Below are 24,006 nucleotides of genomic sequence, written 5' to 3'. Positions count from 1 at the left end.
GGATATTAATTTCTATCCTAGGTAGGCATAGGAAAAGTTTGACTTTCCTTTAAATCTGCCTACTCAGTTTTTTCAAGTGATACTAGAATTATCAGCGTGAGCTGTGATTTTTTTTTTATAAACTAACTGTGTGGGCCAGATTTTGATCTCATTTACCGTAGATTTATACCAGAGCTGCTGAGGTCAGAATCTGTTCCTGTATTGGTACTTGCAATAATAAACAGGCTGATGTTCATTGAACATTGTGGTAATTGCTGATTGGCTAAAAATTGCACACATGGTTAGTCAGTGCTGCAGCATCCTAATTGTATGTTACCTCCCCATGCCTCCTCCACTTCTTCCTGCCTAGTTGTTTGTCACATCTACATGTCACGTCTTGTCGTTTAGACTGGACGGTCTTTGGGGCAGGGACTGTCACTTTTTATGTGCTTGTATAGCACCTAGCACAATGGTGCCCCAACCTAGTTGAGGCCCCTGTGGGCTACTGTAATAATAATATTCTCCAATACTAACAACAACGTGTGACGAAGCTTGCATGTCCTTGTTTGGAGGTATGAATATTTTGAATATAAAAACAAAAAAGTTAGAACTTGGATAGTGCAGACACTTTATTTTTCATTTTGATTCCTTTTTAATTACATCCTTCAAGCAATATAAGTGGCTGGTGCAGAAGGAAAAAAGCAAAAGTTGTCATTTCTCAATTAAAGAGTAGACCAGGCATTCCAAGGGCATACCTAGGTGAAGAGTGCTTATATGACTGCTCACGTGTTGGCTTACAGTGGTCAGTAAAGAACTTTAAATGTTTTCCCTTATAGAGGTAGTGTGTGTGATTGGTTCAATGAACATCTTTCTCTAATTCTTCCTCTGTGTTTCTTCACTCATTTAACCTCCAGATGGCACTATTAAGCAGAAGAGAAAATAACTGTGAAATAATGAGTCCAATGTACAGTATAATTGGAAATTGAATTATAGCTGCAGAAAAAGGACAGTAGCCTTGAGGTTCTGATCAACTTGTACTCTTATCACTTTTGTTTGCTGTTCCCATGTGTTAGGTTACCAGCAAGTTAATAATAGTGCTTCAGCAGTTCAAGGCTTAGTAGAATTGCTGTGGACATGAAATAAAACTAAAATGAATTTGTGTCCAATATCATTGACATTAGTGCTCATTACTTCTGTGGTGTAAAGCCTCAAACCATCTAAGATCAATTTTAAAGATTACCCATTATTTTATAAAGAAAAGAAAATACATTTCAAACAGCAACAAAGCTGCAAGTATAGCATAATCTCATGAACAGTTAGTTACTTGCACTTTAGCCTGGGTGGCAGGAAGCTACTGAAGGTACAATACAGGAAAATCTTTAGGGAGACTAAAGCTTATGCACGTTGAATTTAATGGGCTGGCTTTTTACTATATTACTCTGAATTAGAAATGCAGACATTAGTATTGCAAAAATGTGAATCTCCTCACTGTTATCTGTTTTTAAACCTGGAACATAAATTCCAGTAAGATTTACTTTAAGGAAACAAACAAAAGGAATGAGTTTACACCTCTAGTGCTTACACTATAAATCTGTATTTATTGTATGGTATGGTTGGGTTTTTTTTTTCCTTTTTGTTTCATGTTTGTGTCATTTCTTGTTTGGGATTTCACATTGACGAAGAGTGGCCAATGAATGATGGCTTTTCAAACTATATTCATGAAGTTGTTGCTGTCGAGGAGGGAGGTATGTGGATTTGTAGGTTCTGTGGCTTGATTCATTTTTGTACACTATTAGGTGGTTTCTTTTGGGTTACTGAGAAGATATTTTTAAATGTACTGTGCATTAATACTTTGTATGCATGGATTTTAAGGAAGACTATTTGTGATGTCTATTTTTAAGAAAACTATCAGAATAAAAGCTGAGTTTTATCAATGTTTTAAAATGGCCTTATCTTGGACAGTAGCCAAAAGTAATCTCTGTTGCAGCCCCACTCTCTCAGATATATATAATTTCACATGGAATGTGATAGATCATGATGGGCCACTGCAAATATTTTTCATTATTGCAAACTTATCAATTTCAAGTGTGTGTGCAAACATACACAATACCCCAAAAATTAAAGTTTTATATTATAGGTCTGTTTTCATTTTGTTTCCTTTAACATAAAGACAGAAATCCTTAAGTATATTACAATAATTAAATATTATTAGTATATTGGTCACAATAGAGAACAGTTTTCAGAGTTCATTTATATTTAAAATATTACAGTCCAAACACATGGTTAAAATTGGAAGAACCAGTCTGTTATACACTTCATGTTAATTAGGGTATTTATAATACAGTTGATTTTTATTTATTTATTTTGCTTTCACCAGTTCTTATGTTATTGTCTTGTATCTGATTAGATTCAGTAATGTTGCCAAATAAATGGAAAAGATATTGATAATTAAAAACTAACTTAAATATTTGTAAGTAGGTGAACATTAATTCTGAACGGTTCTGGCTTGCTTAAATATACTGCAGTAAATTTGCACGCAATGTTAGTTGTTAGTGTCATAGGCCCTTATTTTGCAAATGCTGAGTATTCCCATTGAGCTCAAAAAGACTACTCCCATGAGTAAAGTTATGCATGCACATCAGCATTTTGTAGGAATAGGCCCTTATTGTCGTCTGCTGATCATGTTAGAATAGATCTATTGTGCAATTCCTTCCTTATACAAATATTGCAGGAGCGTTGCATTTTCAGAGTAGCAATGCTAATGCTCAGATTTCAGTCCTTGTAGAGAAACTCTTAATTTTCCAGTTTTTTTGAATGCATTGTACTTGGATTACACAGTTCACATGATTAAACAGGTTATGCTAAATGCATTTGAAGGCTTATTTTCACAAACATAAACTGCTGTTGAAGATAGACTTTTTCAAAAAACAGCTAAAATGAAGAGTATTGTCAGAACTTACTGAAAACATTTTATAAGCAGATTTAAATCAATGTACATCAATGGCATTTTTACTGTCCCTTAAATATGTATAAATTTGTAAAAGTGTAAATATGTACTTCTAGTTTTTGTTGGTGCACATGCATTCCATTTCACAAGTATGTCAAAGTCCTGAGTTTTCATGCTTCTAAACTCCTTCACCTTCTTCCACTCCCCCAAGAGAAATCAGACAATTGAATTTTTAAAATAGTTTAGTATTTTTAAATGTAGACAATTCTTGAATGTAGATCAAATTTCCATAAGTGCATGTGCCTTTGCCCCCCTTACAATCATTAATTGATCCACATGGTAATAACAGATGGTTAAATGGAAGAAACGCCCTTGAAGTTATTCTTAAAACAGATGTTCTTAACTATTAGCTTCATATTTTTACTCACCTAAAATTCCAGATAATGTAATAAAAAGGTAACACATACCTAATCATTTTATTATGTGCAGTGCATTCTGAAGCTAATTTGGGATTCATTTAAAAGCGGACACCTTTGAGAAATTGTTCTAGTAATTGTGTGTTTTTCTTTTTTTAAAGGATCCTACAAAATGCATTATTGCTTTCGGACAGTAGACTTCACCTCTTCTTACAGACTCAGCTAAGTCCAGAAGATATTGAGGCTTGTGTATCTGGACAAACAAAATATTCCGTTGCTGATGCGATTCATAAGTTTGCCTCTTTGAAACGACGTTTTCCTATTGAAGAGGAAGAGAGAAAGAGAGGAAAAAATGATGCAGATTCTGATTCAGAGAGGTTATTTTCTTCCTTACATTCCGATATACATACATATATACATACACAGACTTCACTTTTTTGTTGATGTAATACTAAGATAATGAAAAAATTAATTGACTGAGATTTTATTGAGCTGTGACAGCTCATCATAGAAGTCTTCACACACACCTCCACACTGAATTAATGAATGCAGTAGAAATTCAATTATCTGCATTCTGATTATGTGAATTTCATTTAGTCAGACTTGAATTATTCGCGTTTAAATTATCTTGCTAAAAAAAATATCCAACTGCACTCCAAATGGCTAATTAAAAGTCCAAATTTCCTGTCTCTCTTTGTGACTGGAGATAATTAAAGTTCTCCTCTGTTACTCAGGCTTTGAGTGTGTTGTGAAAACCAATTTCCTTTCTTTATTTTTTATTTTTTTTCCTCCCCTTCTCTGTAGTTCATCCTCCAGGCTTGGACACAGCAGTGATGACAGCATTTCACGTGGATGTAAAGCAAGCACAGTCCCCGAAGAATCCTGAAAAATCATTTGTATATTGCCATCTTAAGACCAGCAAAATAATGTGTTCTCTCTCAATTTTCAAACAGCTTTGAAACTGTTTCTTTGTTTGTTGCTTTTATTAAATTGCACTGATTTATATTTACATGTCGCCTACTATATTTAGGTTTATGCAGCCATTAAAATCTTGACAAATATTGGGCTAATGGTGCTTTATTGCCAAGTATGGCTGATAAAATATTTCCCTGGGTGACGATGTATTTTAGATCTTAAAAAATAAAGCTATTTTACATTAGTTTTAAAGTTGTGTATCAAATTAAAATATACTCAAAGCAACTTTGTGATCTTTATACCAGAGAAGTTTCATTCTAAACAGTTGTGTAACATTGGTAATGAAGTTATATAGACCACAGTATTAACTTTTTAAAATAGCATGGTGACTTAAGGAAAACAGAATCTGTGCTATTTGTTGCTGACAATTGGAGATATAGACTTTCTCCAATATTTATGGAAAACTTGCTCTTATCATGCACAAGAGCCAGAGGCCAACATTTTCAAACATAGATGCCTAAAGTTAGGCACATAAATAAATGTGACATGATTTCCAGGGGTGCTGAAAACCGTCAGCTCTCATGGAACGTAGTAGGAGCTATGATTGCTCCCTCCCTGTGAAAATCATGCGTAAAATCTGGCCCCACTGAAGTCAATGGGCATTTTGCACTGACTTCAATGGAGCCAACATTTCACTCTAGGTATCAAACTGAGGGACCTATGTCTGAAAATGTTAGCTAAGTTGTTCTAGGTTAATATTTTAAATGAAGTGAAACTGTCTTTCCAAAACAGGGCTGCCCGGGCGGGGGAGGGGCAAGTGGGGCAATTTGCCCTGGGCCCCACAGGGGCCCCCACGAGAGTTTTTGGCGGCACTTTGGCGGCGGGTCCTTCAGTGCCGCTGAACACACCCGGAGTGAAGGACCCGCTGCCGCAAACCTGCCGCCGCTTCTTCCACTCCGGGTCTTCGGTGGCAATGGGCCTTCCGCTCCAAGTCTTCGGCGAAGTGCCCCGAAGACCCAGAGCGGAAGGACCTCCACCGCCGAAGACCCCACACCCCCTGAATCCTCTGGACGGCCCTGTTTCAAAAGGCTGATAGTCACATAGCTATAACACATTGTTCAAATATAGAACGCTAAGCTGTTGGGTACAAACTGAAATAACTGGAGTTTTTTATTTCACTTTTACTGTAGTAAACACATTGAAATATTGACTTTTTCACAAATGGCATGCCTGGACACAACTTTTTAACCACAAACATTTGTTATAATCTGCTTTGCTCTTTATAGCAGCAACTATGAGTTGGCTTGTCCCAGAGCCTGTCAATACAAGGAAGAAACCATTGAAAAAATGCAAGAATAGAATGGTCTCCTGTGTGTCACCCACTAAATTTGTTAGTCTCTAAGGTGCCACAAGTACTCCTGTTCTTTTTGCAGATACAGACTAACATGGCTGCTACTCTGAAACCCATTAAAAGAACTGCTTTAAAAACATAAAAATGTTTCAGTGTTTATTTATATTTGATGTTTAACTGTTATTAAAAACAAGGCAGTGGGTCTGATCCTATTCCCATTGAAATAATGGCAAAACTCCCCTGGATTTCAGTGCTGCAAGTTCAGGTCCAGTATGGATTTTGTCTCTGACAAAGATATGGTAGTTAGTATCTTTTAACCTGTGAATTACAGAAACAATGTATAATTAATTGGCCAGCTAATAAAAGTTAGTGTGGATGTGTTTTTAAATCATCCAGCTGGGAATATGTATAGTTTTAGAAAGGTGTGTTTTAAGAGCTTGAGGATAACATCTCATCTCTTAGGTAATTACGCTGACCCAGTTTTCTCTTCATGGTAGCACTTTCATAAGATAAATATCCGTTTCTTTTGCTCAGTTTTGTTGAATTGCACAAATATATCTAGTTGCCATCTCTGCTTGTGTGTAGAAGAGTCAACAAAATATTTTCATATCACAGCACTAGCATTAATAAAGCAACAAGTTATCATGGCAAGATAGTTGCTATTGCAAAGTGCAGACTTTTTTTGGAATATGTTGCCTCATTGATGGACTTATTATTTAGCAAAGATGCCCAAAACATCAGTGAAAAAAATCTTGAAATGAACAAAAACTAAGAACTGGAATAATTTTTTAGAGAAGAAAATTAATTATCACTTTGTTTACCATACTATTGGGGGTTGGATTTAATTTTGTTTTGTTTTGTTTTAATATTGAACTAGATCATTGAATGCACTTTACACTTTGTGGCCTGCTAACATTCATCCTGACTATCTGTTTAAAAGTAAAGCAAATGTAAGAGTTGGAGAACCTTTGTGACTACTTTCTATAATTCAGGGATCTTGTCTTTTGTGTATTAAGGAGATTTTGCAAAGCAGCCTGTTTCAGTGATAAATACTTGGGATCATAATAATTGTATTGTTATTAACTTTATCACACTCTTCACAAGTTATATCTGTGCTCTAAAATCTATTACATTACCTTCTTCCTATTCTTCATGGAAATTAATTTAAAATGTTACTCTTTTGAGTTCTCTGTATACCTAGTATTAGTGGAAACGTTCATGTTAAATGATGATGAATATTCTGTTCTAGGGTTTGTTATGTAGCAAGAAAAAACAATTGTAAACATTGTAAATGTTTTAGGCTATGTTTATTTTGTGAAATTTAAATATAAAACTTCTTAAAATTTTTGATTAGTGTATGTTGTGATTTTAGCACTACGTCCACTATTGTTTTTCTACAAGAAACATCTTTTTGAGGTTTTGATTCTTGGTTTTTGTTGTATTTTACTATAAGTGACATTTCTGTCTAGTTTTTCAGTCAGGATTTTGAATGTGCCACTCCTGCATCCAAAATCTTACATCACTTTAATTGTTCCTCTTTTGCTGCTTTGCTACACTTACACTTCTATAAGAAAGTTTAGTAGAAATAGAACTTTCTTAAGTAATTAAATGACAAAAATAAATTGCTCTGTTTTAACTTGTAAATGAGATTTATTTTATTTTTAAAATCCATTTCCTAATTTATTTTTTTCATGACTTTTAGTAACTCTCCACTGTTTTCTGTTTCTCACATATTTTTGTGTTTGCTGTGTTGTTAAACAAACATAAATAGCCCCAGTCATTTATATGTTTGAATTGTAATGCATATTTAACTCAAGGATATTCTAAATCAGCATTCCAACAACCTGTTACTCGTAATGCAACTGAAACATTTCTATAAACAAGGTAACAAAAATCCTCTTTTAAAAGAAAATAATTCATTCAATAACAGACAGCTCAGTTTTTATAAACAAGAGTAAGAAACTTGACAGTTATTTTCTCAACACACATTTCTAAATTCTGTGCTCCCCTTTTCCAAATTCTGTGCATTTTTGTTTCTAGAAATATTTTTGTGATTTGTTGAAGATAGGTTTTCAGAACTATATTAAAAAGTATCCAATTATATTTGTGATATTATCTGTTTGTAATACAAGAAGCATGTAAAGTTAGCAACCCTTTTAAGGACTGGGTAAAATAAAACCATACATTTCTAAGTAGTTATAACAACAGTAGTAGGATCAATAATGATGATCAATGTTTATCCCAAAAAGGTTGGGTTTTTGTTGTTGTTAAACTACTTTTACAATGCTGCACTCTTTCTTTTAAACACAAAAATGTAATTCAGTACTTCCACTGTCAAGACTGATTCTTCTCATGAAAGGCCTTTAATACTTAAAGAAAAATAGACTTTTCCTCTTAAAATTAAAAATATTCCATTGCAGGTTAAACTGCTTTTTTGCCTATTTGAATAAACCATATTTAGAAGATAACTGAATTATGTTTTATAACAGGAACCAAAAATACTCCTTTTGGTTTGGAACATTTAGAGTTCTTGAATTGTGAGATACCCATAATATATATGTATATATTTCTAAGTATTCCTAATCCTATCAATTTTCCATAAGCAATTATACAATATTATATTATGGTCTCTAAGGTGCTACAAGTACTCCTTTTCTTTTTGCGAATACAGACTAACACGGCTGCTACTCTGAAACCTAATATTATATTATGTTTTGCTATTTTATTGTAGGATTGCTCGTGGAAAGTTAAATAATAATACCTTGTTGATAGGATACCTCTAGAATCTAAGTTTGCAATTACAATATATACTACTTAAAATCGTCATCCTCGGTTTGGCAAATACAAAACTGTTCCAGTTCCATGAGGAAATCACTGCAAGTACTAAGGCAAAGCTGAGCACATCTCCTGGAAAACCTGCAAATCAGAAACTTTCCCAACCCAAATATACTTTCCAAAACCTTGCTCTCTCGTTGTAGCTGTATCTTAGTAAGCAGTTCCCCTTGCCTACAGAATGCTACACGGCAAACCTTTCACTAACTGATCCTGTAACTAAAACTTTTCCTGATTGTTAGGAACACAGTTCCACCAGTTTTTTGACATTTGCCACCAATTGATCTAGCAGCGCAAACTCTTCCAGCGCCTGCTGCTCTCCTCTCATTGCCTGTGCTCTCCCCTGTGAAGCTTTCAAACTACCTTTTCCTGCCATGAATTCCTAACTTTATAAATTCCCCTCACTAGCCATCTGGCTCCATGCTAAGAGGCAAACAGTTACTCCAACAAGTGCCGAGTCATCAGCAGCCCCCCCCCCCCCCCCCGCATCGCCTCCTGTCTTTCCTCCTGGAGGCAGCATTGGCAGCCCTTTCAGTTGAGTTTTGCTAGTTTCTTACCTCAGGGCCTTCATCCTCTCTTCCCCCCCACCCCACTTGCTGTAGTTTTTCCTGCAGCTGCAAGCACAGACTGACTGTGTGTGCAGGGGGCTCGCGCGGCAGCTCCCTCCCCGCGCGCGAGTGTGTGTTCCAGGCGCCTCCGTGCGCCCGGGCTCTGCCGGGGGCTGTTTGTCAGGTGAAGAAGCTGGCCGGCCTTGATCCGGTAACTCGTAGCAACCGCAACCCATAGCAACAGCGGGGGAGGCAGGGAGGGGGGGATGGAAAAGGGAGGGGAGGGAGACGCAGCAAGTTGCCGCTTGTCCGCCCCAAGAGCCGGAGCCCCAAAGTCTCGTGCATGAGCTCTGGGTCTGGACCCCCACCCGCCCCCACTTGAAAAATACAAAAGCACCAGGAGATGCTGCCGCGCGGCGGGGGGGAGGGGGGGGGAAGCCAGCAGCAGCAGCAGCAGCAGCATCCCCCTCAACCCCCCAAGAAAGCCGAGTTTGGAGGAGCGTGGTAGGGGGGTGCCTGGGGAGCTCTGCAGGGATCGGACATTTTCAGGGCGCTGCTGATTTATTTTTAAATGTATCTTCCTCCTCCTTCCTCCCCCCCCCCCATATGAATGTAAAACAAAAGGCTGGGAGGGAGGCGCGGGCGTGGGAGCCGGGCTGGGAGAATGGGATGCTGCAGGGAGGCTGCCTCTCTTGCCAGTCACTGGGCGATGGGAGTCTTTGTTCTGCAGAACCCCAGGGGGCCGGGCTCCTCGGGGCAGGCCGGAGGAGGCTCCGAGCCGGAGGAAACGTGGGGTTTTGGGGGGCGGGGGGGGGGGAGGGTGTACAGGAGCGGTAGCTGGGAGTGCGTGATCCGCTAGGAGTGTGCCGCCCCCTTCGTTTTGGGGTAGCCTGCTCCTCTCTGCAGTTACATTTCAAATCCCAATCCACGCAATTACCAGAGCATGGCCAACGCTTTCCTGTTTGCTGCCCTCAATATCCCCACCTTCCATCACATCTTCATGGCTTTATCTAGTTGCCGCGACACTTGTGCCCCCATGAATTCTTTCCCCCGGGACTGGAAGAAACTGATGCTTTGTGAGGTGGGTTTTTCGTTTTTAAGTAAAAGAATAGCAAAATAACCTCTGTGCATTGCTCACATGACAACAAGCCAATGCAATTTGGTCAGTCCTTCCTTTCCATTAGATTAGAAAACCTAGTGCCTGCAATGGGAGTGCAGAGTCTGAGACTCTGCTGGGAAGAGAGAGCATCGCCTCTGTGCATGATGGGGCGACTCTATCCGGCCTGGGCGTGAGGCAGGCCCTGCTTCCCAGCACCAAGTTTGCCTGACCCGATTGGGCCTAGAGACCTCTTGGTACCTCTGTGTGTAATGCACCTAGCGGCCGGAGGGAGGCGCAGCCAGGCTGAGAGCCCGCACGGGAAGATTGAAGGAGCTGGGAGCAGAGCCCAAAGCTGAGCCGTCGCCACCTGCCCTTCTCTGGGACGTTCGACTCCAGCAATCTGTTCCCCAGCCCCTCTTAACAATGCATTAAATCTCTGTGGTGGGTGACAGGGCCCTTCTGGTTTGTATGGGACCCTCCCAAAAGGTGGAGATTACAGAGTATGCACCAGACACAGAGAGCTTAATGAGTTCATTGCATCTAAAACACACACGCACACACACACAACCCAGCCAATTCCCAAACCTGGGCATCTCTTTAGCCAAGGTAAAGGATCCATCGCTACAAAATACATATAGATCCACCTTCCCCATGTGCAGTGGCAGTTATTGCTGGGGTGTTAGATTCTGTGTGAGGAGAGACAATGGCTTTCTGAGGGGCCCACTCCTTAATCCTCCCCCTCCATACACACATAGCAGCTCTAAGCCCTTGAATTAATTTATTTTTTTTAACAAAAGCAATTACAGAAAAGTGAAAATCTAACGCGTGACATTTAACACTTCACTGTGGCAGGCAGGCTGCCTTTAAATGGGGGCCTTTCTGCCGAACAACAAGAGCCAAAAGGCCCTGTGTCATGGAGTAATGTAAGACACAATCTCGCCTGCAAATGCACAATGAATTGGGAAGGATTTATGTAATTAATTGACCAGTCTTAACCTGTTATCGTGATGTAAGGAATTTGGAACTCATTAATTTGGGCCCTGACAGATTTCATATTAGAGCTGGCAAATATGGATTGAACCTCTTATTCTTGCAGCAGCTGGAATTTCTATGACAGTGAGGATTAGTGAAGAAGACCTATTGCTGGAGTCAAACTGCCTCTTTTGTAATCAGCAGCCCTGCTCCGCGTTAAAGGGATAATGGGTGATAGGGGAGACAAAAAAAGTGTGTGTGTGTGTGGGGAGGGAGAGAAGATATTATCCTAGTGGTGTAGGGAAGAGTGGCCCTTTTGCTCACTCTGCTAATATTTATATAGGTCCCAAGCATCTGCAGCTGAATGAAAACCTTAATACCCGTCACAATGAGAGTGCAGCTACCAGGAGCTAAAGGGAGAGGACAAGGCCACAGGCTGAAGATGTTCTGGGGGAAGTTTAAGGTTTAAAATGTGAGGAGGCAGGTGTTTCTGCAAAACATTCTCTGCCTGTAGCACAGAGCCTGAGAGTCAAAGACTGCAGAAGCCAGGAGATTCTAGGTTTAGGCCAAAAGGGAGTTGGTGCAATGCTTTAATTGTAAGTGAGCACTAGGGCAACTCATAATGCAGGCTGGCCTTCTCCGGAGCACACTTACTGTCTCCTAGACAGTGGGCTACACACAGTCTTGGGCAAAAATAATGAATCTGTTGAGGTGCCTGTACTTTAATATGTGCCTTAGTCCCTCTGTGCAGAATTTATGAGTTATCTCGTAAGCAGTGTGGAAAGGTGATTTAATGTTTAAGGGATTGGATCAAGAGATCTAGGTTAAATTTCTGGCGTGTCCACAGACTACCGGTGTGACCTTAGCAAAGCTTTTAATTCTTCTGTGCCTCATTTTCCTGTTTGTAAAATGGAGGATAATAATACTGCCTTTCCCACCCTTTGTCTGTTTTCCCTATTTAGGGACTGTCTCTGATTATGTGTTTGCACAGTGTCTAGCATAAAAAGGCCTCAATCTCCATTGTGGTCTCTGGGCACTAATGTAATAATAAGGTATCCAGACTCCAGCTTATATCTGGAAGAAAACAGTCTTAGACCTTTTATCTTTCCTTGGCAAGTCATAAATTATTGCGCAGAAAACCAATAAAGTTCTTAGAAGGAACACTAAATGCACTGAACCAGACCCCATCTACTTAAAAATCACATTTTCTGTCTATAAAGTTTTTATCTACTATTGTTACTAATACAATTTACTGAAAGACATTAAGGAAAAAATATTTCTCCCTTTTTTCTGATTTCTCTACTTTGTGCATTTGACAGCAAGTTTTGTATCTAGTCACTTTCAGTGTTTCCCCAGCATAGTCAGTGCACTAGGTCTGTTTTTTATTTGTGTGGGTCTTCTGCACAACAGCAAAAGAGAGAGAACAGCATTATAAATAGGCAAATATGGCTGTGAAACCACAACATTTGACAGGGGGCAAATGTGGTACCAAAAATACAGTTAGATTTAAGCAGACCTATCATTTATTATGCATTTGGATAGTGCTTAGCACAATGGTGGCCTTTAGGCTGCCCATATAAATGTTAGATAATAATAGTGATAATAGGTTTAACTCATTTTATTAAAAAAAGACCAGATTGCAAGTTGATCGTACCCCTTTAAAGTATATCTTTTTATTGCTTCCTGATAAATTAATCTTAATATATGCCATGGAGATTTTTATTTATCCACAGGTAAGACAACATTTATCTTTTACAGATTTACATGAATCTGTCCTAACAGTCGCTTCATCGATTTTGTACTTGCTTTTCTTAGTGATCAAGAACGGCTCAGTTTACACTGTTAAGTATACATTTTACCAAATTTTTACTCTCATTAAGTGTTGATCAAGCATAACTAATTTTCTTGTTAAATTAAATGCACTCGCATATGAAGCTTAACGTTATTTAAAAACAACAAAACAAAGCATGTTTAAGGTTTTGTTTATTTGTAGGTCCTGTATTTTTAAGTATTTTCATCCTCTTTGATTCTTTCAGGTGACCAAATTCAAAGTATGAATCATTTACATTCTTTTCTTAATATTATCTTGTATTTTGGATGCTTGCAAAATGAAAGTTAGTGGTTATTATTAGTAATAGTGAAGGTTTTTGCAAGATATATGTTGATTAAAAAACAAACATTGTGACATAGAAACTTTGAGATCAGATTTTTATTTTGTTTTGAGATGATTAACATACAATGCAAGGCAAAAACTGTGTATATTATCATTCAGAATAGTCAAACCTTCCAGTTTAATTCATTTTTGCTTCAGATATTTTGTACCTGAAGAATACAAACATATATGGCTCATTAAAAGTTTAGTTTGTTTATAGAGGGTAAATACAAATTTCTGCCTAGACCCAATGAAGGATGAAATGGTGGCCCCATTGAAGTCAATGGCCAAACTTCCATTGATTTCTGTGGGGCCAGGATTTCATTCAAATGGTGGATTGTTACCATTATTTTAGTACCATCTTGTTTGCTGCTTATGCTCAAGTTGAAAAAGTACCCTTTCCTACATGCAGCTTAGGTTAAAATTATGTCCTCTTCGAACCAACAGGTGGCCTTTTTGAATGTAGTTAATTTTTGCCTGTAAAACCGACGAAAGTCTTATTTGAGCTTAGGAATATTTTCAGATACTATCAGGATGTATTTTTATTTATGCAAAACATGGTAGACAAACTTTTGATTATTTTGTTTTCTAATCTGTATTGTAATGCAATTGATTTCATGCAGTAAACATTTTTAGATGTCTACTTTTTCTCTTGGTCCTGGTTCTTGAATGTGGGATAATAAATAGTAATGATGATGAGTAAGGCTGTAAACACCATTCTCATTTCTGTTTCTCATATTTCTCCTCTCCAGTTACATCTATCTGTGCTCTTCACTGCAGCGTATAGCTACCCATTGTTACCCTAAGATCATCCCAGTGCCGGAGGGCAAGGACCTCACTGGTATCAGGTAATGAGTTTCAACTGCCCTGACGAATTCAGTGTACGCCAACTCATTATGGTTATAAACTGTATCTAAAAGTTATAGTGTTATATGTCATTGGAAATCTAATAATCCATTGATCATTAAGTGTGTATTAAGAGTTATGGACATATGCTGAAATTATGACTAAAGTATGTTTAAACCAGGCATGTCATGGGGAATTGGTAAACAGGTCTATTCTAGACAAAGGAAAGTGTTTGCGTCTCTGACCAGTCTGGTCTTCAGGCAGACACAGTGAAGATCCATTTACATAAAAGGTAAACAAAGCTAACAAGAGGGGAAGGAAACAGCTTGCGAGGCGTCTACACACCAGCAGTAGAGAGAAATTTTATCTGAGCTATCAAGAGAGGGGTCTGAACCTCAAGTGACAAGCAACTGACTCAACTGATTATGTACAATATTACTATACAATAAAAGTTTAACGAGTGAAGCGTATTCTGAAAGCTTAAAACCCATTGTTGATTAATATCATTGTTAATTGTATGTATTAATACTACATAAAGAATTATGAATACTTCTTTCTGTTATGCTTTACACTCTGTGACCAAACAAAGGGAGAAACATGTCTCTCCCAGACAGAAGGGACCATCACAGCAATCTGTATGTCACCAATGAAATTAAGTAAGGTGTGACAACAACAATGGAAGTTTCATTTACATTAAATCAGCAAAGGAATGGGAAGCCCACAGGAAGGGAAGACCAGCATGAGATCAACCTGCCTCTTGAAACAGGGTCATTAAACTGTGAGAGATTTAAGCAGAGACAGAAAGCCATTTTGTCATCCATCACTGGACAGATACAAGGGGCCAGAGCTCTTGCAAGCTGAGAAAGATGGGTCCTTCAACTAAGGAGGGATTGCAGTCTCTGAGAACTGAATATAGGTGAGAAACCTGCATTGGCAAAGATTTTTCACCTAGGAAGACAAGGGAACCCAGCACCTTGTGCTTCTGTGGAAGGTCCTGATTGAAGGAAAGTCAGCCATGACTGGGAAGAAGAATGACTGTCAAGAGGAACCATCTTGAACAAAGCCTGTACTGTGCTAGATTTTAAGTTTTAGACTATGGGTTTTCACTTTTATTTGCTTGTAACTATCTCTATTTTTATTTCTTTCACTTGGCATCACTTAACCATGTCCTATTGTTAACAAATCTGTTTTATTTTTACTATAAATCAACTCAGTGTTGTTTGAAGGGAAAGGTATATTTACCTCAGTCAAGTTAATAAGCTGTAATGTGCTTTTGTCACTTGCAGAGCACATGGTTTGGGGAAAACTTGGGACTGGGAGTATGTTGAGGTCACCCTGTAAGAAGTAACTTAGGCTGGTGGTGGCCAGGGTGGGGCTGTTGTGCTATAGACAGGAGGCTGGAGCCGGAGTTGCTGATCCGGGGATGTACAGCACACAGACACTTGGGTGTGACCTGCATGTTTGTCTGCTGGCTGCTGGTGTCTAGGCTGTGAGCTACAGTAGCAGGGCATTTCATGGACCCAGGATTACAGGGCAGGTTGTGACAAAACCCCTCACTGGTTTGGATTGCACCCCATACACTACACACTATGCCAGTAGCTATTGCAGTTTTAATGCATACGCTAGCTGTTTCACACTAACTAACCTGTGAATTCCCCATGTAGACAAGCCCACAGTGTTTTTTGTAGACACAGGACTATATTTTGCTTTTTGTGGTATTTAGCAATATTTGGGGCCCATTTCTTCTCCCTGGGGAATTTAGTATAAGTCTAGATGGGTTGTAAAGTAGCACAGCATTTAGTACTTTCCCCAGCACTCTCAGAGTGAAATCCTAACTCCACAGAAGACAATGGGAATTTTGCTACATTGACTTCACCAAGCATCAAGATACAGCTTATCCATGCTGTACCTTATGTATAGCAATTGGTTGGATAGTTTCATAGTATAGGGCTGAAAAATGCATTAGACACACTGTTCATGTTAAGCTTCCCAATAATTGCTACTTCTTGGTGATATAAAAGATCGCACTTCAGTGTCCTTTGTTATTGCTGCTTTGTAAAGGCTAAGGAAATGGGGAAAGAAGCAGAATATGACTTCATCTATCCAAATCAGGAAAATCATTCTTGGCCCATAAAATACAGAACTGTCGTTAAAAAAACCTTGACCACTGTATACTATCAGTTGATCTTGGTGATTGAGTTTTGACGGCAAATCTAAGACACCTTTTTGCTTGAGTATCTTCACAACATCATTGACGTGTGATGCTGAAGGAGGGATACAGGGCAATTAATAAAAATACTTTATATTTCCTCTAACGCTTTCCACCCAAAGATCTCAAAGCACTTTGCAAACAATTAATCAAGCCTCAAAACACCTCAGGAGGTTGGTACTATTGTTTTACAGATGGGAAAACTGAGCCATAGAGCAGTTAAGTGACTTGCCCATGGTTGCACAGAAAGTCTGTTGCGATCTTGGAAAGGAATAGCAATTGTCCGTTGCCTATTTCTGCGTTATAAAGGACTTCCCAATGGGAGACGCTAGGTAACAAGCTCTTTTGAGAATCTGGCCACAATTGTGGATGCAGAGTACTTTTAAAAATATGATTTCTGGGGCCTCAATTTTTGAATGCCCAACTCAAGACATCTCAAAAACACCTAATTTTCAGAGAGCAATGATTACCCATCCACTCAAAATCAGGTCCCTTTTGGTGCATTTCAGGTTGGGCATTCAAACACCAGAGCATCCAAATCACTAGTCACATTTGATAACATTGGCCGAAGTATTTTTCAGGCTACAGCACCCATAGTAGAGTTCTGTGTTTATTTTGGGGAAGGGAGAAGCAGCGTACACACCTTGCTGATTACAGAGTCAGAGAAAGGGAGAGAAGATGAAGTTAATTAGTGTACGCTTGTACATATTGGTTAAATGGGCAGCATCGACAGAATTTCCATTTAGGGAAACTAGTAGCAATGTTGTAATCTTGTTAATATCAATAGGTGTTATCATTGGAATTGGTGCCTGAGAAAGCAGGATTGGTGTTGATTAGAAATTGTAGGAAAGATATTGATTTTGGGCCAATTCTGCAGTCATTAGTAGCCCCTATTAACGTTATTGGGACTACTAGTTGTTCAAATTATGCTATGATATGGCCCTCCATTATTATTTCCTCATGTTATAATCAAATTAGTTCTTCAAAATTGATCTTATTTTACAACTTATCATTTTAGAGATAAAAAACTTGGTAGCACATGACAATCAATTTAACCACATATATTGAAAATGTGTTGAGATCTATATTTTCTTTTCTGAAAAAGTCTTTTCCCCTTAATGCCATTTGTACAGGTTTCTGGCCAGGAAGAATTATGCAAACAGCTTGTATTTAAAAACAAAACAAAATCTTGTTTCTTATTTCACAGGTATGTGTTTGCATGTTACCAGAAATCACATGTACTTACAGAGTAAGATTTTTGTCTTCCATTGCTAACAGAGTGGCCATCAAGCAATTACAGAGAAACACATATTTTCTTGTTCTATACTTGACTCATTTCTGCAACTTTGACTGACAGAAAGAGTCCTTATGCCTATGACTAAGACACCTTTGAATACGATTTTACAGGATTGGCCCTGATTTTGTATTCTTCACATAAAACAATACAGCGTCTTTTCATTAGCTTTAAACTATGCCGGGACTGGCATAAAGACAGCCTCAGACTCAAGGAACCACAGTTGACTCCTTTACTCCCGCCCACCCTCTGCTGTGTCCATTGGTGTCAGGGGCTACATCTGAGGACTTCAGATGCTTTGTCATATGTCTGTCTGTCTCCCTATCTAATCACAGTGGCCTCTGAATGCATTACAATACATTTAATAAAGGCCTAAATCTGTAAATAATTGAACTCTTGTTCTCTCCCTCTATTCCATGAGATTGTAGTAAGTGTTCTCCGACTGGTTTTTGAATGTTATAATTCTTGACGTCTGATTTGTGTCCATTTATTCTTTTACGTAGAGATCCACTTCCTGGACACTACGGTGCTAATACGTGATGGTCACATAAATAGCACCCTATATCGGAAACCTACTGACCGCTATTCCTACCTACATGCCTCTAGCTTTCATCCAGATCATACCACACGATCCATTGTCTACAGCCAAGCTCTACGATATAACCGCATTTGCTTCAACCCCTCAAACAGAGACAAACACCTACAAGATCTCTATCATGCATTCTTACAACTACAATACCCACCTGCTGAAGTGAAGAAACAGATTGACAGAGCCAGAAGAGTACCCAGAAGTCACCTACTACAGGACAGGCCCAACAAAGAAAATAACAGAATGCCACTAGCCATCACCTTCAGCCCCCAACTAAAACCTCTCCAACGCATCATCAAGGATCTACAACCTATCCTGAAGGACGACCCATCACTTTCACAGATCTTGGAGACAGGCCAGTCCTTGCTTACAGACAGCCCCCCAACCTGAAGCAAATACTCACCAGCAACCACACAACACACAACAGAACCACTAACCCAGGAACCTATCCTTGCAACAAAGCCTGTTGCCAACTCTGTCCACATATCTATTCAAGGGACACCATCATAGGGCCTAATTACATCAGCCACACTATCAGAGGCTCGTTCACCTGCGCATCTACCAATGTGATATATGCCATCATGTGCCAGCAATGCCCCTCTGCCATGTACATTGGTCAAACTTGACAGTCTCTATGTAAAAGAATAAATGGACACAAATCAGACGTCAAGAATTATAACATTCAAAAACCAGTTGCAGAACTTCAATCTCTCCGGTCACTCGATTACAGACCTGAGGGTGGCTATCCTTCAACAAAAAAACTTCGAAAACAGATTCCAACGGCAGACTGCTGAATTGGAATTAATTTGCAAACTGGATACAATTAATTTAGGCTTGAATAGAGACTGGGAATGGATGAGTCATTACAGAAAGTAAAACTATTTCCCCATGTTATTTCTCCCCCCCCACACACACACCACCGCCCACCTTTCCTCAGATGTTCTTGTTAATTGCTGGAAATGGCCTACCTTGCTTATCACCATGAAAGGTTTTCCTCCTTTCCTGCCCCTGAATCAGGGTCAGAGAGTTCAACATTTGCAGGATTGAAACCATAAAGATGAAGGCCAAAACTTGAAGTTCAATCCAAAATTCTTTGGGAAGTTGGTGCAGTATGCAGAAGGCATTGAGGGGCTGTGTTTGCATTCACCTGTGTTACTTAACAGGGTAGTTGTCATATTGTGCACCAGCTGAAGTTTCTTCAAAGACATTGGATTAATTCCCAGCTACAGTGCATTGCAGTAACAGGCAGGAGGTCACAAATGTGTGGATCATCGTGGCTTGGTCCATGTCTGTTTAGATGAAGTTTAGCCTTTTGGCTTGCAGGAGGAAGAAGTTTCTGGTTTAGAATGTCCCAGAGACTGTTCATTCTCTGAATGACTGGAGGAGCAACACCCTCAGTTGTTATCATTTTGGCCAGTTCTCTGAACTCTTTCCCTGTTTCACTAAACTCATGTCTGTGTTGCTTTGGTTTAGCTTTCACTGGCCGTTCTTCAACCGCATGCTAATTTTGGGATTCCTGATGGGAGCGATGTTTAAGATCTGGGTGTTGTCTGCATGTTTCTGGCATGTGAGTCCGATGTTTCACAGTCTCTCCCAGGCTGAAGTCTCAGAGCTCTCCTGTCATGTAGGAAGGTACCAACAGTATATGAATGTAGAAACTTGAAGTACAGAGAGTTCAAGGGTTTGACTTACTTAAGGTTGCATGGCAAGAGACAAATCCTCCCTTTACTTACAAGACTTAGAAGACCTTAGGGGTCAGTATGACTGTTCAAGTAAGAAAGGCAAGCAGGACGTCTTGAGATGTGCAAAAATTATCTTCTGTTAGAGGTGAAGGTACTCATTTCCTTCCAGGAGGCCCTCAGCATCTTTCAGGATTAGATGTATACATTGTAAGTTCTTCTGGGCATGGACCTTGCGCTTGCCCTTGTCTGTGAAACACACATTTGATGCTATGTATGGTAAATAATAAATGACTTTAGACACCTGCTGCACATGGGATTATGAACGAATGCTCCCTCCTGATTAATTTCCCGTTCCAAGATGCCAACTGTGCGGTTTTCCTGGAATATGTCAGTAGCTGGTATGACGGCCTCTGCTACTTTCTTTTACACTATACAGCATTAACTGTTGGGGTACTGTCATCTGCCATATACAATGTATTTTACAGCACAGAAGAAGAATTTTAATAAGACCTCCAAGGGGCTTGCTGCCATTTTTTAGTGGAAAGGTTTCCCATAAAGAAAGTGCACTGAAGCTCCCAAGAGACATAAGGAGAAAACATTCCCACTGAGAAGAGCCTGTGTCATCCCATTTTATTGTCTATATGTCACTACAACACTCACATGATTCTGACAAGCTGTTCTTTTCTGCCTTAGCTAGTGCTGCTTAATGTGATTTTCTTGGTTGAACATCTTCATTTCAGACTTATTACAAGACATTAACTAGTTTCTAGGTTTCCGCATGTTGGCTGAATGTTGCTTTGAATAACATTCTCCTTTCTGCTTCACATAAGGTAAACCACACGTTTCCTTGATCCACATTTTTTGTAGCACATCACAGAAGAAAAAGCTCTGTGATGTCTCCATCCAGATTAAGCATTTTAGAATCACATAAATGTGTTTGACGGGCAAACTAGACAACACTATTTCAATGAGTTACAAATAAGTGGTAAAAGAACATTGTCCATGCAGTGACGCCAAATACTATACATTTAGGCCATCAGTTTACTACAGTAATATTATTCTCTCTCATTGGTAAACTACCAGCTAGTCCATTTCTTAGTGCAAAATTACTGAGAATATCCTTTGAAAAGCAATGGGCAGCTCATCCAAGTGTTTCTCTTATTTTTGCCTGTGTATACGGTGAGTACATCATGTTTGTATCATTCTAAATGTTGTTTGTTTTGTTTTGGACTTAACATTGTTACAGGAGAAGTGGATCATTCTGAGAGTTAGTAATCAATAACCTGGATCTTACCCAGAGAAGCAATCCCATTGAGGCCCTTCCTATAATGCATGCATGTGGGTGGTCCTTATAGGTCCTAGTCTGATACCTTTACTTGCTTAATAGCACATGATTTCACAAATAATCCTATTGATGTCAAGGGGTCTATTTGTGGAGTAAAGTATTGAACATGAATAAAGGTATCAGGACTTGGCTCTGTTTAATTCAGAGAGACTGCTGTGAGTACATATTTGCAGGATCTGATCCTACCCTAAGTGATGAACCTTGTTTGCAAAACAAATGAAATGGGCTTTTAAAATTAAAGGGCCGAATGCTGCAAGGAGTGGCTTCCTTGAGATGAAAGTACCCTCTCCCCCTCCTCGGAGATGGGGTCGGGGGGGGGGGGTGGCATTCTGCCTCGGCCAGGGCCTGGCAGCTGACTTAGAACTGGTGCACACCACTGAATGAGATAAGTTATATTGACATAAATGGTAGTGTAAACAGTTAGCAGGTGTGCTTCAGCACCTCTTTGGCTTGTACCAAATGTGCACAACAGAGTAGGGTCTCATTTTTGGGGCCTGATCCTTACTTGCCTCAGAGTTATCTTTTGAAGTCGAGATTACTCACATAAGAACTGCGCATGTGAATATGGGTTTGCAGAGTGGGTTTGTGTTCCTGAACTGATACTGCTTCACACCTCAATTATAGTCAGCAGCTATAGGGTTAACCAACAAATTCTCTTCTTTCTCACATTGCAGTGCTCATTCATTCTCCACTAAAATATATATTTTAAGAAACTGAATGCTTTAGAAAGTTTGACCAAAAGCTGAAACTTTTAATAGGGAACAGTGATATTTTTTGTGCATTCAGATAACAAACTCCTAACTACTAAATCAGGCGTATTGAGTTTTTGTTTCATTTTGCTTTTAAATTGAACCTGAGAAGCTGATGTACATGAGTTGCCCTGTTCTGAATCTTTGTCATCTCAGACAGCTCTGCTTATTGCCCGCTCATTTCACAGAGATCTATTTCAAATCAACTCATAAATTATTAATCGTACAAGTGTAGGTCAGAGAGACACTAACCCTAACAATCACACCCTAATATTCTCTCTTTCGCATCAGAAAGAAGAAAGGAGATAGGAATAATCAATATTCAACAACCAGGGTATATCTCACACAGATATGGTTATGTGCACTCAGAAAAAAACATCGTATCTTTACAAAACCTGTCAGGTTGGCATTAATCTTGCATGATGAATAATGTGGCAATTTATGAATTTTTAACACCTTTAAAATGATGAAATTGTGGGAGGTGATATCCAAAAGTAAATTTGATCAAATCCGAGAATATTTCTGATCAAATGGAGAGATTGAATAATGTGTAGAAAAATATTTAAACATCAATTTAGTTCTCACAGCAAGCAAGAGAGTTCAGACAGGTTTGTTAATGGGAAGAAGTTCTGGTCACAAATAATTCACTTGAATATTTAATTATAATGTAAAGCTTAAGCAGTAAAAGGTAAAAACTAAATCCTGTAAGGTGTTGCGTGTCTCCTGTGACTGGGAGTTACGGGTGCTAGCAATTCACAGGCGACATGCTGTACCATATAGGCTGTTGGGCCAGACTGGGCTACCTTGATTCCCACTGTGTAGTACCTTCCTTCACGGAAAGCCCCACTGGTTTCAGTGGAACTCCTTGCAGAGTAAGTTACTAATCAGAGTGAATAAGGGGACGTAGGGAGAATCTGGCCCTTTATTAATACTGGGGTCTGAACCTGAGAAGTGCTAAGCACCTGTGACTCCTATTGACTTCACTGCGAGTTGTGGGCATTCAGCACAGAATCAGGTCTTTGTTCTGATTAAACAAAACACCAAATCATTTGCCTACACATTTATTTATTCATTTTTGAGACAGGCACAAATTATTGCTATTGGCTAATAATGAAAACTATGGGATCAATCCTGTGCCAGCTGAGGAGTTTGCCATCGACTTTAATGGGAGTAGGGTCAGACCTTATCTTTTAAATTCCCTAACTTTGAAATTGTCTGACAAATACCAAACCAAAATGTTTCATTTATTAGCTGTCAGGAAGGAATTACTAACATTTTATGATTATTAAAAATAGTTACAAGTTTTCCAGGAACCATGGAACAGCTGTACATTTTAATTTTTCATTGTAAGTAAAATAAAAATGAAAATCAAGAACTTTATTTATTAACAAAAAGCATTAACCCTTCTGATGCAAACATTTTATTCAGTATTTGTTGAACAGAAAATAAAATGTGTTTGTTTCCACAGATTTGAGGAGAATTAACATGTGTCTGATTGTTAATATTTGATCCTTCTTTAATTATTTATGATGCCAAGGAATGAATCTGTCAAGTAAATAATGAAATGCGTACATGCAGCATATGTAATTAGGTTAGGTGCATAAATCCAAAGTGTTCACTTTGTAGTTGTCAGTGCAAAATTTATTAATAATGAGAAATGCTAAATGAAGAAGATCTCTAAGTCTACTCATTAGCGTAGGTTTGAGAAGTTGCTGAAAAAGAAAGTGACCATTAGTCCTCTTTAGCCTTAGTCCTAGTCCTTTAACCATTAGTCCTCTTTAGTTCATAGTTTAAAAATGTTGGTAAACTGCTGTCCATTTTGCTTTTCCCTGCTTTGAAGTTGTAACAGGAGCATCCTTTAAGAAGGGTGTTGAGAATGCATATTTTAATTTCACTTTGTAAATAAATGTACTGCCATCTGACTATAGTAATGTATAGGTAGAGATTTTCTGCATCCACCCAGCACTTAAAATTCAATAGACTACTGCATGTTTTATTTCTTACGAGATTGAAGTTCCAATAAACACTAAAATAAAGCAAACCAATATTTGGGTGTTAGAATGTTAGGATCAGAAATGTGC

General features: G+C 38.8%; 1 protein-coding gene and 1 long non-coding RNA gene across 4 annotated transcripts in view; one reads left to right on the top strand and one right to left on the bottom strand.

Annotated features, from left to right (window-relative positions):
- Positions 1–6,956, top strand: part of SNX10 (sorting nexin 10) — a 77,314-nt gene extending 70,358 nt beyond the window's left edge. For all 3 annotated transcript variants that reach the window (XM_043509138.1, XM_038390884.2, XM_043509139.1), the window contains exons 6-7: positions 3,504–3,719; positions 4,147–6,956. In XM_043509138.1, the coding sequence (XP_043365073.1) occupies positions 3,504–3,719; positions 4,147–4,228 (298 nt within the window). In that variant the 3' untranslated portion in view covers positions 4,229–6,956. The remainder of the gene's footprint in view (positions 1–3,503; positions 3,720–4,146) is intronic.
- On the bottom strand, positions 591–9,155 carry LOC122458969. The gene is made up of 3 exons (XR_006279353.1): positions 8,998–9,155; positions 3,394–3,661; positions 591–899 (listed from the first exon to the last, which is right to left on the bottom strand). It is a non-coding gene; the product is annotated as an uncharacterized LOC122458969 (long non-coding RNA).
- Between the last annotated feature and the right edge of the window lie 14,851 nt (positions 9,156–24,006).

Source organism: Dermochelys coriacea, chromosome 2 (assembly GCF_009764565.3).
Source record: "Dermochelys coriacea isolate rDerCor1 chromosome 2, rDerCor1.pri.v4, whole genome shotgun sequence".
NCBI classification, from domain to species: domain Eukaryota; kingdom Metazoa; phylum Chordata; order Testudines; family Dermochelyidae; genus Dermochelys; species Dermochelys coriacea.
This window is presented reverse-complemented; position numbering and strand designations above follow the sequence as displayed.